The 19033-nt window shown below is 40.6% G+C and overlaps 1 protein-coding gene across 1 annotated transcript in view; it reads right to left on the reverse strand.

Moving 5' to 3' along the window:
- Positions 1–820: 820 nt before the first annotated feature.
- The window catches only part of LOC140233605 (deoxyribonuclease TATDN1-like), a 39518-nt gene continuing 21305 nt past the window's right edge, over positions 821–19033 (reverse strand). The window contains 7 exon segments of the mRNA XM_072313704.1: positions 821–2054; positions 8293–8425; positions 9233–9303; positions 14802–14878; positions 17895–17935; positions 18840–18893; positions 18896–18924. Coding sequence (XP_072169805.1) covers positions 1952–2054; positions 8293–8425; positions 9233–9303; positions 14802–14878; positions 17895–17935; positions 18840–18893; positions 18896–18924 — 508 coding nt within the window. The 3' untranslated portion in view covers positions 821–1951.

Raw genomic sequence — 19033 nt, forward strand, 5'->3', positions numbered from 1 at the left:
CATACCCAAGCCAGAGTGAGAGTCTCACCAGCATTGCTCTGCAGGATCCTTAGTTTGATCCTCTGCAGTATGGCTACCACAGAAAATGACATTACTTCAAATCCCACAAACAAACACCAAGGCAATTGAACACACATTCTCATGTATGGTGGATCTGTTGTCTTGAACGCTCTACCACAACAACTCCCCCTATGTGTCTCGGAAGAAATTTTTAAAGGAAACCTAAGACCATACTGATTGAATTTTGATTACTGTAAAAGTGGAAATTTTCATAGTGTTGAAATTTTCACGCATTTCACACAATCCGAAACCAGCGCGAAAATAAAAGCACGCAAATATTTTTGCTTACCATATGTTCCAGTATTTGATGTCTGGTTTCTGCGGAATTAAAAACACGCGAAACTCTTCTTACCCAGCCGAACGCGAAAAATTAGTCACACGAAAATGTCCACTTTTACAGTATATTTTTTGTGTATTTTGTGAATGCTGTATGTTAAGTGTACAGTGCTTTGATCAGGTCCCTGTAAAAGTGCTAAATAAGAAAAAGTTATGATCATTATTTACTGTGAACAGGCAGCATCAGCACAATCACTGTTTTCCTTCATCATGTTTGACATTCTCACTTTGACACAGAGACAAATCTCCCCATCACTGTCAGAAAAGCCAATATCATCATTTTCCTCCCCCTTATTATAACTCTCTATTCATACTTCATGCAACTATTTTAAAGTTGAAAGTAAATAGACATCCAGTAAATCAGTGTTCATACATGATTGTGAAATTCATATTGGTATTTTGAAACAATGAGACAAAGAAACTCTTAAAGTGCCTGAAGCCAAAGTGACTTTATTCAGCATCCATCATTTAAAACTGTGAAATCACTTTCTTGTAAAAAATCAATTTGAAAAGAATTTAGCCAATTTGGAAATACCACTTTTATTTCTAAGTTTGCTTTAGCAGTTTTGCAAAGAGGGTCATGTAAACTACATACAGTGTAAGCCATTGCATTTGGAATGACTAAGTCCCCCACCTCTGTTCACTGTCATGTAGAGTTGGCTCATGGCAGTAGTTGACATGAACTAAAAAGTCATGGACTTTGTATAACTACTTCATGTCAACAGGCCCTGCATTTACCTGTGGTTAATATTTTAGTATTTTGTGGTTATCTATATTGTATGCTGTAAGCATTCCTTGAAGCTGTTCTTCCTTAATGCATAACACGAAAGTCTTTACCACCCATCAATATACTGAAAACATTGTCATGTTTGTATGGCATAATCTTTTGAGTGTGTGGCATATTACTTATACACTTTCACCCCATCTTTTAATTGCTTTTGGTTTTTCAATTACCATACTGTTCCAAAGAATAGCACAAAGACTCATCTGCATCTTATTCAAAGCAAATACATAATGGAATATTCAGATTGACATGAATCTCAAGCTAAGATAGAAAAGAATTGCCACCTGCTATGGTGATCATAGACCTTCATTCAATGCTGTGTAAGAGGGGTGGAACAGCATCAAAAGCCTTGTGTTAACTACCTTTCTTGGCAATTGCATTTTTTCTCATCAGAGTAGGCTGATAGGAGATGCCATATATCTTTACCTACAAGAATGAATAATACCGTAAATGTTTTCACCCCATGATCAGGGTGCATCAAAATTGTCTATTCAGTGCCTCTACATGAAAGAAAACCCATGCAGCAGACCAGGTTCAGCTTCCAGCAGAGACCAGTAAGGCGTACCTTCAGAAACTCCAGGCTGCAGTCTTGAATGTAAAACTCACTCCAGCTGGTACTGTTGCTTCAAATGAGTCTCACATCCATGCCGCTCCCTTACAGGCACATCAAGGTTTTTCAGCATCTGCATGTTGGTCACATGGATGACAGCATTCACTGCTGAAGAGCACTGAAGAGAGGCACTCTTCACTAGAATGTCTGCAGATCATCTATCACAAAGTACTGAAGAATATGTTCCCTGTGTTTTCATACAGAGCTTCGCAGAGTTCTTGCAGGTCATCACCTCTGCATGCTGCCATCACCTCTAAGACTTGACTGTGAAGGCAACCAACACATGCACAAAATTCCAAATAACAAGCGTAAATACTTTAATCTCAATAAATATACAGCACCTGATTGAAAAAATCAACTCTACTTTGTCCTAAAAAAGGACAGTCCAAGTAAGAGAGAACTACATATCCCAACACTATCACAATTCTGACTTCAAAATTTGGGTGCGATGTCAGGGCCTCTAGGTATTCAGTTGCTATTGATTGTAACTTTATTCATTACATAGCCTGCCATGGAATACACACTGATCAGTGATGCCATGTTTATAATCAATTGTTATATTGTTATAAATATAGTCAGGTAAAGATTCAGAGCGAGGACAATAACATTCTCAAAGACGAGCACAGACTAAACAAGAGACCCGCGGGTCTAGCGCTCACCTGAGTATCGCAAGTTCACCTTTCACGCAGTCACTAATCTAAATTACACACAGCTCTACCAAAAAATTGACCAGGCATTCTCAAGTAGAAGATGAACATGTACAATTAGGGCTCAAATCTGGACCCCCCCCCCCTCATAGTATCAATTTTAGCTCTATCACTTCTGGTTCTACAAAAGAACACTTTTTTTTAAGAGTCCTTAATTTGGGAGACGGGGGGGGGGGGGGGGGGGGGGGGGGGGGGGCCAAGGAGCATGGTGCCCATTTTAACAAATTGAGATCCTAAACCCCGTAGGGATGCTACCCGCCAAGTTTGGTGAAAATCCACCGTGAGGTTTTCAAGAAGAAGATGAAAATGTAAAAAGTTTACGCATTAGGCCCCTATTTGGACCTCCCCACCCTTCTCCCCTGCCCACAAGGGGGGGGGGGGGCACCCCTGGATCTGCTATCAAACAAACTTGAAGCTACAGTCATTAATAGTAGTAAATTTAGCTAATAGTATTAACTTAGCTCTATCACTTATGATTCTAGAGAAGATGTTTAAACGGAAGATAAACCCCAAGAGCAATGTAGATTGAGTGAAAGCAGCAACATTAGTAGAACACATCAGTGAAAGTTTGAAGAAAATCGGACAATCGATGCAAAAGTTATGAATTTTTAAAGTTTTGGTGTTGGAACCGCTGGATGAGGAGACTACTAGAGGTTATGACGTATGAGTGGACAACAATACCAAGAAAATACAAAGAAAATTCTACAAAAATCAATTTTTCATGAAAATTACAAATTCCATCAACTTGATATTGACATATGTTAAGGGTAGCAATTATTCCCCATGCTTTCTGAAAGCGGTTGGTCCATTGCTCTTTCATAATTCTAGAAAAGTGAATTTTTGTTGAATTTCCTTTATATTTTCTTTGCATTGTTGTCCACTCATACGTCATATCCTCTAGTAGTCTCCTCATCCAGCGGTTCCAACACCAAAACTTTAAAAATTCATAACTTTTGCATCGATTGTCCAATTTTCCTCAAACTTTCACTTATGTGTTCTACTAATGTTGCTGCTTTCACTCAATCCACATTGATCTTGGGGTTTACCTTCCCTTTAAAGATTCCTTAATTTTGGGAGGTTTGGGTCCCTTGGGGCCTTCCAGGTGGAACATGGTGCCCATATGCACAAATTGAGATCCTACACCCCTAGGGATGCTACCTGCCAAGTTTGGTGAAAATGGGTCATGGGGTTCGCAAGAAGAAGATGAAAATGTATAATTTAGGCCCCATTAGGACCCCTCCCTACCCCCTCCCCTGGGTCCCAAGGGGGGCACCCCTGTTGCGACACGGATTGTCGCCCCTACACGGATTGTCGCCTCCTGCTCGGGGCGACAATCCGTGACGGGCGCTGACGGCACGGATTGTCGCTCCCTACACGGATTGTCGCCTGGCGACAATCCGTGACGCTTGTGCAGTTCCCAGTTTTTGACCTCGAAGGCGACAATCCGTGTTGGCAAAAAAATTGTTGCGACACGGATTGTCGCCCCGTCACAGATTGTCGCCCCGGGCTTGGGGTGGTTCCTCCGGTGTTAAGCTTTGGTGGGATGGGTATGACTGGTAAGTTACGCGTATGTGTGTGTGTGTGTGTGTGTGCGTGTGTGTGTGTGTGCGTGTGCGTGTGTGTGTGTGTGTGTGTGTGTGTATTGTGAGCTGCATGATATGTGATGTGTATGATTTGTTGTGTGTGTGTGTGTGTGTGTATGTGTGTGTGTTTGGAGTATAATAATACAATATGTAGAAACTGTGCATGTGTGGTGGTCATAGTTGTAGTGGTTTGTTTGTCTGTGTGTATACGTGTGCCTGTATGCTTACGTGTGTATGTGGAATATAGCGGCGCTACTGTGGCAATACAAACGCCTTGAGAGTGTATGAGCACGTGTTTAAAAATTTCACACCAGCGTTGATCTAAAAATAGTATGGGTGTGTGAACCAATATCAGCGGTGAGGCAGGCTAGGCGAGAGAGAGACCCAGAGAAAATACATACGAGGGAGGTACCCTCCCCAAATGTTATTTGTCTTTGTTCATTTTTCACTGCAGTCATTTTTTTCCATCAGTCTTATAAACTAGAACGTCCATACCACTATTCTTTGTCCCAGAATAGGTTTTGCATGCTTTATGCATGAGCGAATAATTTCCACACGCCGTAAAAAATTTGTCAATCGTTAGTTGATTTTAGCACAAACGAACTGCCATTGCACACCGCTAATACATACGTAATACAAACAAACACCAACAAACACTCAAACAAATCCTCATAATGCAAATAAACCAACTCGACACTTTTTTTCCTTGATATTCATTGATTTCATTCAAATCATTCATAAATCGACTCATTCTGGGTGTAACATGAAAAAAAAAGTTACAAATGGCAATTCGAAACAGAAACAAATCCATTTGTCAATTTATACCACAAATAATCTCACTTCAACATAGATAACTCGATTATAGACCAACCCTACTAACAATTTCTTCACGAGAAAGTTTTGACATGTAGGGCCCTACCAAACCTATATTCCTTGAATACATTGGTTTGGATCATGTAACACCTTCTTTCTTACAAGGGCATATACATAAAAAAACCACAAATACATTACACGAATCTAGAATGAAATCAGTCATAAAAAAACCTGACCACCCCCTCCCCTCCCCATCCGAAACAAATCTAGGGCCTACATCTATCCTAAATATTAAATCCTACCAACATCTGTCATACCATTTATAACTATCCTTCTTCAAATCCAATCCCCAACCCACCAACCCCTGATTAAACAAAACCTAAATCATCCCACACCCACATTCACCAACCCAAATACACACACACACACACACACACACACGAAAGTTCCGTTATTCCGAAGTTTCGTTTTTTCCGAGGCTTCATTTTAATATCCGAAACACACAATTCTCTATACCTAGAGGTTCGTTGATCCAAAAATGAAATTCGGAATAACGAACCTTCGGAATAATGAGCCTTCGGACGAATGAGCCTTCGGACGAATGAGCCTTCAGAGTAACAAACTTTTGCAATAACGAAATGTAACCCCCTTCCCACATACCGACGCACACCCGAACCGACACCACATTCCTTCCTGACGAAACGATTTCCCAATGTTGATAAATAACATAATGGACCGTATGCAGAAAAGCAGCATCTGCCCGCACGCAAGCTCCACTCCGAATTCATAATTATACAAATCTGCCAAATAAACTCATCAAATTCAAAGCTGCTGATAAAATCAATATCAACGTTTATGCCAGCAACAGCTTACTAGTTATCCCTCCCCACGCGCAGCTAAAAAAAACACATACGCAAAAAACTGACATTATAAACACATTCTTCCATATCACACACACACACACACACACACACACACGCACAAACGGACACTAAATTATCATGTGCACGCGCACATACACACTTCCTTGAAACCTCACCATGACTTTTTACATGGCATGTTTGCATGGCTGTAGCCATGTAAGTTATGTGTTAGTATTTCAATGAGCGTGTTTATACAGAGAAGCAAAATACGCGCTCATGCGGGCTCATGCCGGCTCATGCGAGAGGACCTCTCAAATTTTGCTCTGTATAAACACGGCGTATGCCGGCATACGCCACCAAATGCAGGCTCATGCGAGAGGTTCCGTCCACCACCTTTTGAGGTGGCCGATGCGAGAGGAGCCTCGCGTATTTTGCTGTGTGTTTATACAGACGACCGAAATTCGAGAGGTAACCGGAAAGCGCGTATTTTAATATCTGTCATGATCGAACCACGTCTTCTCCTTCTTACTGAAAAACTGGATTTCAATTGATCATTTGGCCGGGTGGTTATCAAGAGGAACGTTACAAGAATGACCTTCAAGCTTGGTGGTCCTGATGACTTTACCGCTGCCATCTTGATTTTTTTAATTTTTTCCCATCATGCAATAAACTGCACTGCGAATATGACCTATGCTTGACCCCAAAATTCGAGAGGTCCGGTTCAGCTGAGGTCCGCTCGCATCGGCTCGCATGAGCCGGTATTTTGACTTCTGTATAAACACGAGAAATAAGCGCTCATGCGGGAGGTAAAATACCGGCTCATGCGCGCCGATGCGAGAGGCTCCTGTATAAACACGCACATTGATTATGTCCAGAACGATATTACCCAGCAAATGTGCTTCGAGGGCGGGCGACAATCTGTGCCGCCAGTCCCCTACACGGATTGTCGCCAGGCGACAATCCGTGTAGGGGGCGACAATCCGTGCCGCCAACGCCCGTCACGGATTGTCGCCCCGAGCAGGAGGCGACAATCCGTGTAGGGGCGACAATCCGTGTCGCAACAACCCCTTATTCCGCCATGAACAAACTTGAAACTACAGTCATCAATGTACTAACTCATAGGCCCCCTGGGGGTCCCCTGGGTGGAGCATGGTGCCCATTTAAACAAATTGAGATTCTAACCCCCTAGAGATACTACCTGCCAAGTTTGGTGAAAATCCATCATGAGGTTTTCAAGAAGATGATGAAAATGTACAATTTAGGCCCCATTTGGACCCCCCCCCCCTCCCCCGTCCCAAGGAGGGCACCCCTGGATCTGCCATGAACAAACTTGGAACTACAGTCATTAATGTACTAACTCATAGTATTAACTAAGCTCTATCACTTCTGGCTCTAGAGAAGAAGATTTTTAAAGATTCCCTAATTTAGGGGGGGGGGGGGTTTGGGGCCCCCTGGGGGCCCCCCTGAGTGGGGCATGGTGCCCATTTTAATAAATTGAGATCCTAACCCCCGAGGGATGCTACCTGCCAAGTTTTGTGAAAATCAGTCTTGGGGTTTTCAAGAAGAAGATGAAAATGTAAAAAGTTTACGCACGCCGACGCCGGGCGCCGAACGAAGAGCAATCGCAATAGCTCACTTGAGCTAAAAATAAGCTACCACTTACAGCTCAAGTCAATTTATGACTTGAATTACAAAATTATGCTTTGAAGTAGCCAAATTATGACTTATGATTTCATATTACATGGCACGATTGTAAAGCAGTTAGGAAACTGAATGTGCCTACACTGTATTAAAAAAGAAAAAAGAAAACACATATTGATAAATAAATAAAAATTAAAGTTTACTGTGATTGGTGTTCAGGCTGCCAATATGAACCCAGGAAAAAAACAAGGCAAGTGCCAAATTGTGTCTCGCCCATTCGCGTAGAAGAAATTAATGTTTTTCTAACTCCCAGAAGTTCATTGACCCTCCAATGACCTTTGACCTTTTGGTGATCTTCAACTCCCCGAGGGACATTTACCATCCAAGTCTGGTCACAAACGGACAAAGGGATCAAAAGTTATGAGCCATAATCGAAACGCACCATAAAAACTTAACATTGGGCCCTAAAATTTCATTGACCCATGTCTGTGACCTTTGACCTTGTGATGACCTTCAACTCCCCAAGGGACATCTACCATCCAAATTTGGTCACAAACGGACAAAGGGATCAAAAGTTATGAGCCATAATCGAAACGCGCCATAAAACTTAACATTGGGCCCTAAAAGTTCATTGACCCCTGTCTGTGACCTTTGACTTTGTGGTGACCTTCAACTCCCGGAGGGACATCTACTATCCAAGTTTGGTCACAAACGGACACATACATCAAAAGTTATGAGCCATAATCAAAACGCGTCGTAAAAACTTAACATTGGCCCCCTAAAGTTCATTGACCTCTGCCTGTGACCTTTGACCTCCAGGTGACCTTCATGTTTGGTAAAATGTGTAACTTTGTATGAAAGAAGAGGCACCTCACATATCAGCAAAAATACTCACATGATGTGGCATGGTTCATTTCTCCCTTTGACACAATGATCCTTTTCCCATCGCTCCTTTTTTTTGGTTGGAAATTTCGTCTGCACATGCTTGAACCCAGCATGAGTCGGCTTAACTTCACACCATGGCGCATCTGGTAGTGAGATAATTTCCATTATCAGTGAATGGTAGTAAAAACTACTACTGTCATGCCAGATCACAAGGATAGTAGTCAAAATTGTTACCATCACATCATATCATTTGTTTCAATAGGTGTACAGCTCTAACTATCATCAGTATTTACATCCTAGATTATAATAAAAAAAGAAAATCAAACAAAACAAGTGAGAAATAAGAGTTCAGCTTCTAATATGCTCACCATGACCCAGGCAGAGTGGTTGCCTCTCAATTCTTCACAAGCTACAATGTGTCAGATATACACATTCATTATAAACATACTATGTGTCCTGTAGAGTAGCATGGAAACTGAGATTCAAAGTAGGCATAGAGAACACAATTAACACACACACACACACACACAAACACAAACACACATACACACACACTCACATTCACATTCAGAATACATAGAAAGCAACTTTCTTTTTATTTATTTATTTATTTTTTAATGTTTGGCTTCTTTTTAATCTCTTTCTGGCATGCCATGCCATACAAAACACAACCAAAACCCTAACAAAATCACACAACATTTTCCTGAAGAAATAAAACAAAACTTACTAAACATCTGTAGAAGCAGCTGACACTAACAAATATGTAGCCCGCAAGCTATCCCAAGTAAATGTTTAAACTTCTGGCATCACTTTAAGTCAGTTTTTGTGAGGCACAAACAAGGAAAGACATTGGCTGTTATTGCAAATACCTAGGCAAAGCAAAATGAACAACATATTTTCACTGTCTTCGTCAGTATTCAATAGCATACATTGTACATTTGCTACCATACCTGTCTCAATCATAAGTCTGTCCATTGGTATTGAACACATAGCATCAATGTTCTCCTGGGTTTTCAGCGAACTAGCATAAGACACAAGAAACAAGATAAACTTGTAAATAAAGTTTAACATACATAACAAAGCTTACTTGAATTTGTCAACAATCACATCTTCATCAACATTCTTTTCCTTACACTGTTTTATCATGAACGATTTCTATTACAGTGTTCTCATAAATGGGAAGAGTGCTGAGAGCCTGTCTTCTTTGGTTAACACTCCTACAGCTACAGGGGAATCCCATTATAACGAGATCATCGGTTCCGGGTGATTTTTCTCGTTATATTCGGATTCTCGTTCTATCCGAACACATGTGGAAAGTACACTTTATATCAATACGCTCTGTTAAAATTGGGTTACATTCACTGAATAATACGACGATCAGGTCATATTGATGAACAGAAAAACAAGAAATGCGTAAGGAAAATGCGAGCATTCTCGCAATTATTACATTTTTTTTCTTCTCAATGCTTGTTATCGAATGTTTCAGATTTGACAAATCTATAATCATGTCGTAGATTGGACCTGTCTTTTGTGTCCACATGCTAATCAATCTGCACATCTGAGAAAAGAAAAATGAAGAAAAAACTTATGCAGCTATAATAGGTAAGGTCATCGCCCTATCGACGCTGCATTTTTCGTAACTCGCATGGATGAAAGCCGTGAACAAAGTCCGAATTTATTTTTCATTCTAACACAAATTATTGATATAAATCATGTGTATCACGGTGAAAGTTTACATCACAATTTATACTCTCATTTTTTCAATTTCCTTCACGGAAACCATCCCATTTTTATCTCGCTATTAGGCCTACTGTACAGTGCGATGTGCGAAACGCATTCACTCGCTGACTTTTACTGCCACAGCGCCATGTGCTTCCAGCTTGTTGCACTGCATCAGGCTGAATGCATGCTTTGCGTGAATGTTTTACCCGACGAGATTGATGAGAGCATGCCGTTTACGAAAACAAAAACCAGTACCCGCTAACTGTTAACTGAAATAGCATTTTGATGAGCTAGAGTTGAGTTAATTCAAATTTTAGCTTACGACCTTATCACATTTTAATTTTGACATCTAATTCAATTTCTTTCATAATCAAAGTTACGTAAATGGGGTATCTAACTGAGCGGCAAATGTTTGCCAAAGTAGTGTAATAGTAGCAGATTCTAAATCTCTGGGTTGGGTAACAGTTGCAAGCGAACTCGAAAACAATCACCATTTTTGCAACTACTTTTTCTTATCACTATGATCACAAGCATAGTCGCTCACAGCTAGATACTCCCCTTACGCATCTTTTGGAAAGGTTAACTTTTACATTTCGGATACTATACGTACACCATTTTTCCTTGTTTAAAGGTACTAGCCCACATTTGCAAACCCACGAAAATCAAAACTGCATAAAACAGGTCCAATATGACTTCAAGTACAAGTTTTAACAGTAACATACCTCACCTGTCGCTCTTTGTCTATACCATTCGATAAAAGAGAGAAAATCATCGTTTTAAAATCAATTTTCAAACCGGGTCAACCCGACCCAAAATCGAATTACAAGCGCGGGCTATAGCTACGTACATTGTACATGTAACACGTAAGTGGACCGGAGCTAGCGAGCGTTATACGCATGCATACGGATTAAGGTGCATTTTCATTTATTTTTATGAAAGTAATGGACTAATTGGAATGAAATTTTGCACAGGTGTTACTGCAATCATACCCAAACTCCATGCTAACTATGAGACCAATTGCTGCAGGCTTACAAATGTGGGCTAATACCTTTAAGCCATTAAAGAATGCTAATTCAAATGACAGCGTTTGTGATATCAGGTAACATCTAGGCATATTCTTTACCAAAAGCTATAGCTTTCCAATGCTGTTCCATCACGGACCTCGAAAGAGACTTTGTGAACTTGCGATGCGTCACCTTGATTGCGTTCTGTTTGGCGCTCGCCGATGTTAATGTCTGCTTGCACGCAATGATATTATAAAAAGAGAATTTACCTTTTCTGATTTTAAAATACATGTAGTGCGTGATTTTGCCCATTGTCTAGTTCAGTTCTAAAAAAAAGAAAAAAATGTTGTTGTTATATCTGCACAAATTCATCTTTGTTTTTCTTTGTTTTTAGGCCCGAAAATTATCTCACAATAACCAGAACTCCGAATCCCCATAGGCTAACACGCAAAAATGTTTGGGACCAGACGATTTATCTCGTTACAAGCGAATTCTTGTTGTATATGATCTCGTTATAACGAGATTCCCCTGTATATGCATGTAAAAATCATATGAGACTGAGCAAGAGTACAAGAGGGAGGGAAAAAGAGACCACTACATTTTATGCACTACATTACAAAGTAACCATACTTTATTCCCAGTCCCAATGGTAGGATTTGAAGTTTGAAGGTATCGCTTTTAAAGTAGACATTCATAGGAATTTGATACCAATAGAAATTGGAATAAGGGAATTCCAATGTATAATGAAGGTATGAAGTCATATATCAAGAGAGAAAAATGTTTTGCTAACACTGCATTATTCGCTATTCAAAACTCGGTCCTGGGAGCGTCCGGAAGACTTCTGATGACGTCACGCACTGGATATGTAGTCTCCAAGTGTCTACATGTTCCATAGGTATTATACGGAGAAGACCGGAAAATTGTTTGAAGTATGTCTTCACAGCCTGATAAATTCAGTATTTCAGTCTCCGAGTACATTTCTTCAACATCTACATGTAGATCATAGTATTCACTTCCAGTGGAACCTCTTAAATCATAACATTTGTGACTGCTAATGTTGCAAAAAGGGGATTTATTTCACCATTGAGTGCTGCGTTTGGTGCTCATTTCGGCTCCGTTCCTTCAGGTCCGGTAGACGCATGCCATCGCTCTTACCTGCTCTCAGCAGCATGAAGTGCACTGACTGGTGGGTGTGTGTATGCGTGTGCGTGTGTGTGTGTGTGCGTGTGTATGCGTGTGTGTGTATGCGTGTGTGTAGAGTTGAGAGCGTTTGTTCACTTCGTGTATATCTGTGGGATTTGTGATCGTGCGTGTGTGTGTGTGTGTGTGTGTGTGTGTGTGCGCGCGCCAATTGCTTAAGCGTGAACTCGCTGCATTGATATGCAGCAACTGAATGAAGCTTCCCACCGTATCATCATGCAGGGATTCCAAGTAGTTCTGCTGCTGAACTGTCAGCTCTTATTGCAGCTTATCGCAGAGAGAAGTGTACGACCCTCGTGTGTGACCATAATGAATGTTATTTTAGGTCCTGAGCAATATAGGCCTAAGGTCTCCCCTCATCCAATTTGCTCCCTTTTCTGCCCTAATGTGCTTTTCTTCTGCCCCTTTTTAACTATCCTTTTGCTTTCCCATGTTTGATCACACTTTTGAGAGTGCTGTAACAGTGTTTTACGTATGTCCCAATTACGTGATTTGCTGCAATTGAAAGGTGAGTGTTTGTTTTCGTGCTGCACGATTACTGTGTGACGATGTGCACGAATGGAACGTTCAAACCTGTTCCCTGTGTATTTGTTTTTGTGTTGCCTTGTCTCCGATGCAAACTTCGCATTATTTGTTTCATTTTTTATTTATTGATTTTTTTTTTTTTTTGGGGGGGGAGGGTGGGGTGGGGATTGTTTCTCTATTTTCATGTAACTCCATCTTCTCCTTTACATTACGATAATATTTTGTTCTTTTGCATTTTTTTCTTCTTTTCACACCATGCAGTTCGTCTGCTGTCATCACGCAGTTAATTTCTTTGTAAAGAAGTGGTGTGCTTTTTCTCTTTACGTTGTAGCAACAAATAACATTCTATTAGGCCTACTTGTATCCTATAAAAACCTCTTTACAGTACAGCTGGGGTGCTGGTTGACCAGGGAGGTGGAAAGATAAGATCGGTCTGTATCCTGTCCATGTATTCCGTAGAGCGGCTTCATGGAATCCTTTTATACAGGGGACAAAAAACAAAACAAAAACGACCAAAAAAAAAAAAAAAAAGAAAACATGATAAAAAGAACTCATCTACTGGGCAGACGGATTTTTCTGTAAAGGGTGCTGATACCGAGGTGTTCGGCTCAAATGTAAATGGTGATGATGTCTGATGATGAAAGTGGTTCTGAATGTTTGGGAAAGGATGTAAATGACTCGATTAGCGGGAGTGATCACAATCGTTCCCTTTGCAACTTTTTCTTTCAATCTCCCTTCTCGCATGTCACTCTTTCATATATTTCCTCCCCATGAATGAACAAAAATGAGGCCCTTCTACATACTTCATTGCAGCAAACAAAGCAAGTTAGGCCAAATAATGGCCAATAAGAAAAGCATACATGATGCTGAGAAAACTTCTCACAGAAAGCGCTTCACATTGCGTTCCTCCGGTTCGGAACAGAACGAAAACAAACGGGGAGGGGGTGGAGATGGGGTACACAGTGTATGACCGTTATCTTGGTGGGAATTCGTGGAAGAGAGATGGGATGGCTAGATGCTAGTCTAATGTAAAGAGCCCCCTACAGGACCTATGACAAATGCCAGAGTTCAATATTTCTTATATTGGACTGAACACTACTGTCGACTTATGTATTAGAAAGTTGAAACTTTCACTTTAGTAGAAAAATTAAATCACATGTCTTTAAAAAAAATGTGAGAGGTCTAACATGTACGCCAAGGCAAGTGGTGCGTTACGTTTGCCAACTCACACCTCCTTGATACCACGTGTTATGCACATCATGCTTAGCGAGCTGTCAGCTGGTTTTCGCCCGAATAGTGCAGCGTCGCATCACCGCGCGGATTAATATCGCCTACATGAGATCGCGAGCTGCCTGATCTGCAGCAAATATCACAGTTGAATATGTCCTAAATCTCCCCTTATTTAATATTTTGTCGCTTCACAGAAGTCTACTCATCATTACACATATCATTACATGTTCAGTTACCAATCTTTTTCCTTCAGTCTTCATGATTTTGCGTTAGAGGGTTTATATGACTCATATAAACTATACGAACTAACATCAAAGCATCAAAGACGTAAGAAAATGAGAGTGCAGTAGTCGTCTAAATCTCTTGATTTTGAGAAATACATGTACAAAACAGAGTAAAAGTAGAATAAAAGGTGGAAAAAGAAAGATTCCTCCATTGCTGCTTATATGTTACAAGTTAAAATTGCCCCATTCAAACTTGCAATAAGAAAATATGAAGCTAGAGAGACATGTAGTACTTCCATTGACATGCACAAAAATTCGCCGAGCAGAGTTCGCAAATCCAGTGCGTGACGTCAGGCGAAATGTGCGGCTTTCTTGACGAATTGGGGGTATTCAGGCTCTACCAGAACGCCGCATTTCTGTGACCATTTTGCATCTTCTAGAATAGCTCAAGTGACAGAATGTCACCTCATTACATTCTATGACTTCTGAGCTTCTCATTGATGTCTAATTGCAAAAATTGAGCCTTCGCTTTTGAATTTCTGCTTAAAAGCTTTCATAATGCAGAAAGGAATACAGCTGCAGTGTTTGCCAAGAAAATAAAATTGGATGATTACCAGCCATTGATGCCTATGTGGAAGCCAAGTTCCAACAATTCCGAAACCTCCTTCTGAGTACCAGTAAAAGAATGTACCTGAAACAAAACAAATAGACATGGGGGGGGGGGGAGTGTTATAATGCCAGTGCACAATAATTGCAACTGCAAACAGACTCTTTCATTTCAGGGGGAAGAAAAAAAAATAAAGAAATCATTTATCACAACCCACTAACATTTTGAAATCCTCATTGACTTTGTACAGGACTTGTCAGGTTCTCATAGGTAATGGTTTACTGTGATGATTGTTGACAAAAGTTTTTTTTTTCTTTTTTTTTTAAACTAACATTAATCTGAAAACTTACTTATTAACTTACTAACTTACTTGAGGGTACACTAATATCTGGATATCTGAAGGCTCAGTGCCTCATAGATAGATTTGCGTTTGTGTGCTTGCTCCTAATTGAAGGAAGGATTTTTGTTTCTGCATTTTCTGCATTTTATAACAGATGTGTTACAGCAAAATATTACCATAAGATTAATTACCAGCAGGAAGAGACAAATAAAGTATATGAATGACAATCAATACTCATCAAAAAATACATCAATTAACTTGAACTGTGCTTGCAGTATGGGAGAACATAGATATGGATTATAAACAGCTAGAAAATTCAAATAGCCACTATAAAGCATTGCTAGAAGTTTAGATGCGGCAGCTTTACCATGCAGAAGATATTGTTCTTCATGCACATCAATTACAAGTGTAACAGCACTCATTTAAACCCTTGACCCATCTCTGGATAATACTACAGGCAACCTCACCTAATGTACAGTTATCTCGACAATCTGCTATTGTGTGAATGGCTGCCAAGAAACATCAATGTTTTGATCACAATTATTGGTGTTCAGTAGAATTTTGGCCTCCTTGAATGGTGATTTTAAAACTGAGATTGGGAATGTGATATAAATCCCACTCCTTCTGTCATCGGAACGCAACTACTGTATCGTAGCAGTGATCAAGTTCATGCATAAATCAAGTAGGAACAGATTAACAATGACAACAAACCAAAAGTCAAATAGAGGAATGGGAACAGAGAAAGAATCAAGACTGACAAGATGGAAAAATGGAACTCTGAGGGTAAGCATAGCACAGCTCTTTCCCATGTGCTGCTAGAGAGTTTCCCCACGACCGAATCGCAGGGAAAGACAATGCAACATTTACATATTGCAATGTAAATTCAAGAACATGAAAATGGGGAAACTAACAAACGATTGCAATTTAGACCGGGGGCCCAGAAGATTTATTCAGCTGAAAAGGGTCACACGGTTTGATGGTCTCATCATATTAGGATGTGACCAAGGGTCAATAAAATGAACTGAATTTTTTAAAATGAACTGAATGAAAATCCAATCAACATATAAAGTGAGTTGTCGACTTACAAATGGCAACTACAATGAAAATTTTCAAGGGATAACAAAGGGAAAATCAGGCTTTGCCATGTTAACTTATGCGAGTTGTCGACTTACGCGATGTTGAACTCTGCGAGGTTGACTGTATTTGTCAGCAATAGTACACAATGAGCTGCATCGTGTATATCTGAATGCTCTATAACTATGAGAAAACCTTACATGATTTGGCCCAAGCAATACCTGTCAGATTCTAACAAACAAGGCTACAGTCACATCACGACATTCTTTACTATTGCAGCCATAGCTAAAATTCTCCTTCATTCTTGTTAGTAAACAGGATGTTAAATTGGAACAAGAGACCCGGGGTCCCATGCTCACCCGAGTATCGCAAGTTCACCTTTCACGTAGTCACTAATCTAAATTACACACAGCTCTACTAAAATTTGACCAGGCATTCTACAGTAGAAGATGAAAATGTATACTGAGGGACCAAATTTGGACTCAACCCCCCCCTCCCCCCCCCCCCCCCCCCCCCCCCCGGCTCCAAGGGGGGGGGGGCACCCATTGATCTGCCACGAACAAACTTGAAACTACAGTCATCAATGCACTTACTCATAGTATTAATTTTAGCTCTATCACTTCTGGTTCTAGAGTTCTAAGAAGATCCCCTGAAAGATTCCTTAATTTGGGGGGGGGGGGGGTTCGGGCCCCCAGGGCCCCAAGGGGAAGCATGGTGCCCATTTGAACAAATTTAGATCCTATACCCCCTAGGGATGCTCCCTGCCAAGTTTGGTAAAAATCCATCATGGGGTTTTCAAGAAGATGAAAATACACAGTTTAGGCCCCCAATTTGGACCCCCCCCTCCCCCCTCCCCCCCCCCCCCCCCCCCCCCCCGAGGGGCACCCCTGACTCTGCCATGAACAAACTTGAAACTACAGTCATTAATGTACTAACTCATAGTATTAACTTAGCTCTTAAAATTTTTAAAGATTCCTTAATTTGGGGGGTCTGGGCCCCCCCCTGGGGCTCCCTGGGTGGGGCATGGTGTCCACTTAACCAAATTGAGATCCTAACCCCCTAGGGATGCTACCTGCCAAGTTTGGTGAAAATCCATCACAACGTTTTCAAGAAGAAGATGAAAATGTACAATATAGGCCCCCATTTGGACCTCCAGGGGGTCCCTGGGGCCCCCCTGGATGGGGCATGGTGCCCACTTTAACAAATTGAAATCCTAACCCCCTAGGGATGCTACATGCCAAGTTTGGTGAAAATTCCTCATGAGGTTTTCAAGAGGAAGATAAAAATGTACAATTTAGGCCCCAATTTGGACCTCACCACCCCCCCCGAAACTGCCATGAACAAACTTGTACTAACTCATAGTATTAACTTTGCTCTATCACTTCTAGTTCTGGAGAAGAAGATTTTTAAAGATTCCTTAATTTGGGGGGCTTTGGCCCCCCCCCCCCCCCCGGCCCCCTGGGTGGGGTATGGTGCCCATCTTAAGAAATTGAGATCCTAACCCCCTAGGGATATTACCTGCCAAGTTTGGTGAAAGTCGGTCTTGTGGTTTTAAGAAGAAGATGAAAATGTAAAAAGTTTACACACGACAGACGCCAGACAAACGATCGCAATAGCTCACTTGAGCCTTCGGCCAAGGTGAGCTAAAAACAAAAACAAAAACACAAGTTATTCCTTTACACTTACCACTCCTCCCTTGATCTTCTCTCTGTTTCTCCTCACAATATCTGAAAGTACCAACATGTAAAGAAGAAAGGATACTGAAAGCTTGATAACCCTCACATTTGCCTCTATTAATTGAACATTAATTTTGTATACACTTGTTCTCTGAAACAAATGCAAAGTACACATGTAAATGAACCTGTACCTATGATATTATTAATGCACTGATCATCTAGCCCCACCCCCCCCCCCCCAAAAAAAAAAAAAGGAAAGAAAATTATGGGATGATATGAGTATAATGGCTGGTATTTTGTTGCAGCCTTAATGTAACTACATGCATAGCATTATTTTCTAGTTTCCTATCCCTTCCTATTGTTAAAGATCTAAAAATTCAGTGTGATGGATAGTATTAAACTATGAATATTCAAGAACAGAAACCAGAGTTTTTGGTATTGAGCATTACTCTGCAGAACAATACGTCTACCACAAGAAATAGAAAATGTGCAGTGACTTGTCTTTGACACTGTTTCTGATATGATTTTGGTTTCGGGGGGGGGGGGGGGGGGGGTCGTACGTGTATATTTCATTACAATTACTCCCATTGTGACAGGGATATGTGTATTCAGTTTTACAGTCACTTTACATAATCGTTACTGATGGGCATAAAAAAGTTTATGCTGCTTCATATTTGTTTGGTATTGAAAACTACTTTGCAAATCTGGAAATGCCTTCCCACTGACAGGCTTGGTCATGGCTCTCTTCACACGTGACTGTAAATGTTTAAATGACTAGAACTAGCATTAATTGTGTATAGAAAGACCAGTTGACAACATTCGCCTAGTCAGAAACAACTTTACTGCAGTCCCCAAAATACATTTGTACATGTACACACTTGCAAACACAAACTGAGAAAGGAATGGTCCCCTTCAACAGGAAAAAATTGAGCAGTATACCAATTTTAAATCTTACCTACAAAATCTGTATGTGAAGCTCTGCAATGGAGAAACAATGGTAGGTTGGTTTCTCTGCAAGCGTCATTTGTTTCTCAAAGTATCTAGAATGCCAAAAATTAACACCTTCATGAAATAGACCATTTCTGTAATTCATTACAATTTACGCATGTTTCTTTTCCTATATCCTAGTAATGAAGTATTTCATTCACC

This window comes from Diadema setosum, chromosome 10 (genome assembly GCF_964275005.1).
Source record: "Diadema setosum chromosome 10, eeDiaSeto1, whole genome shotgun sequence".
NCBI classification, from domain to species: Eukaryota; Metazoa; Echinodermata; class Echinoidea; order Diadematoida; family Diadematidae; genus Diadema; species Diadema setosum.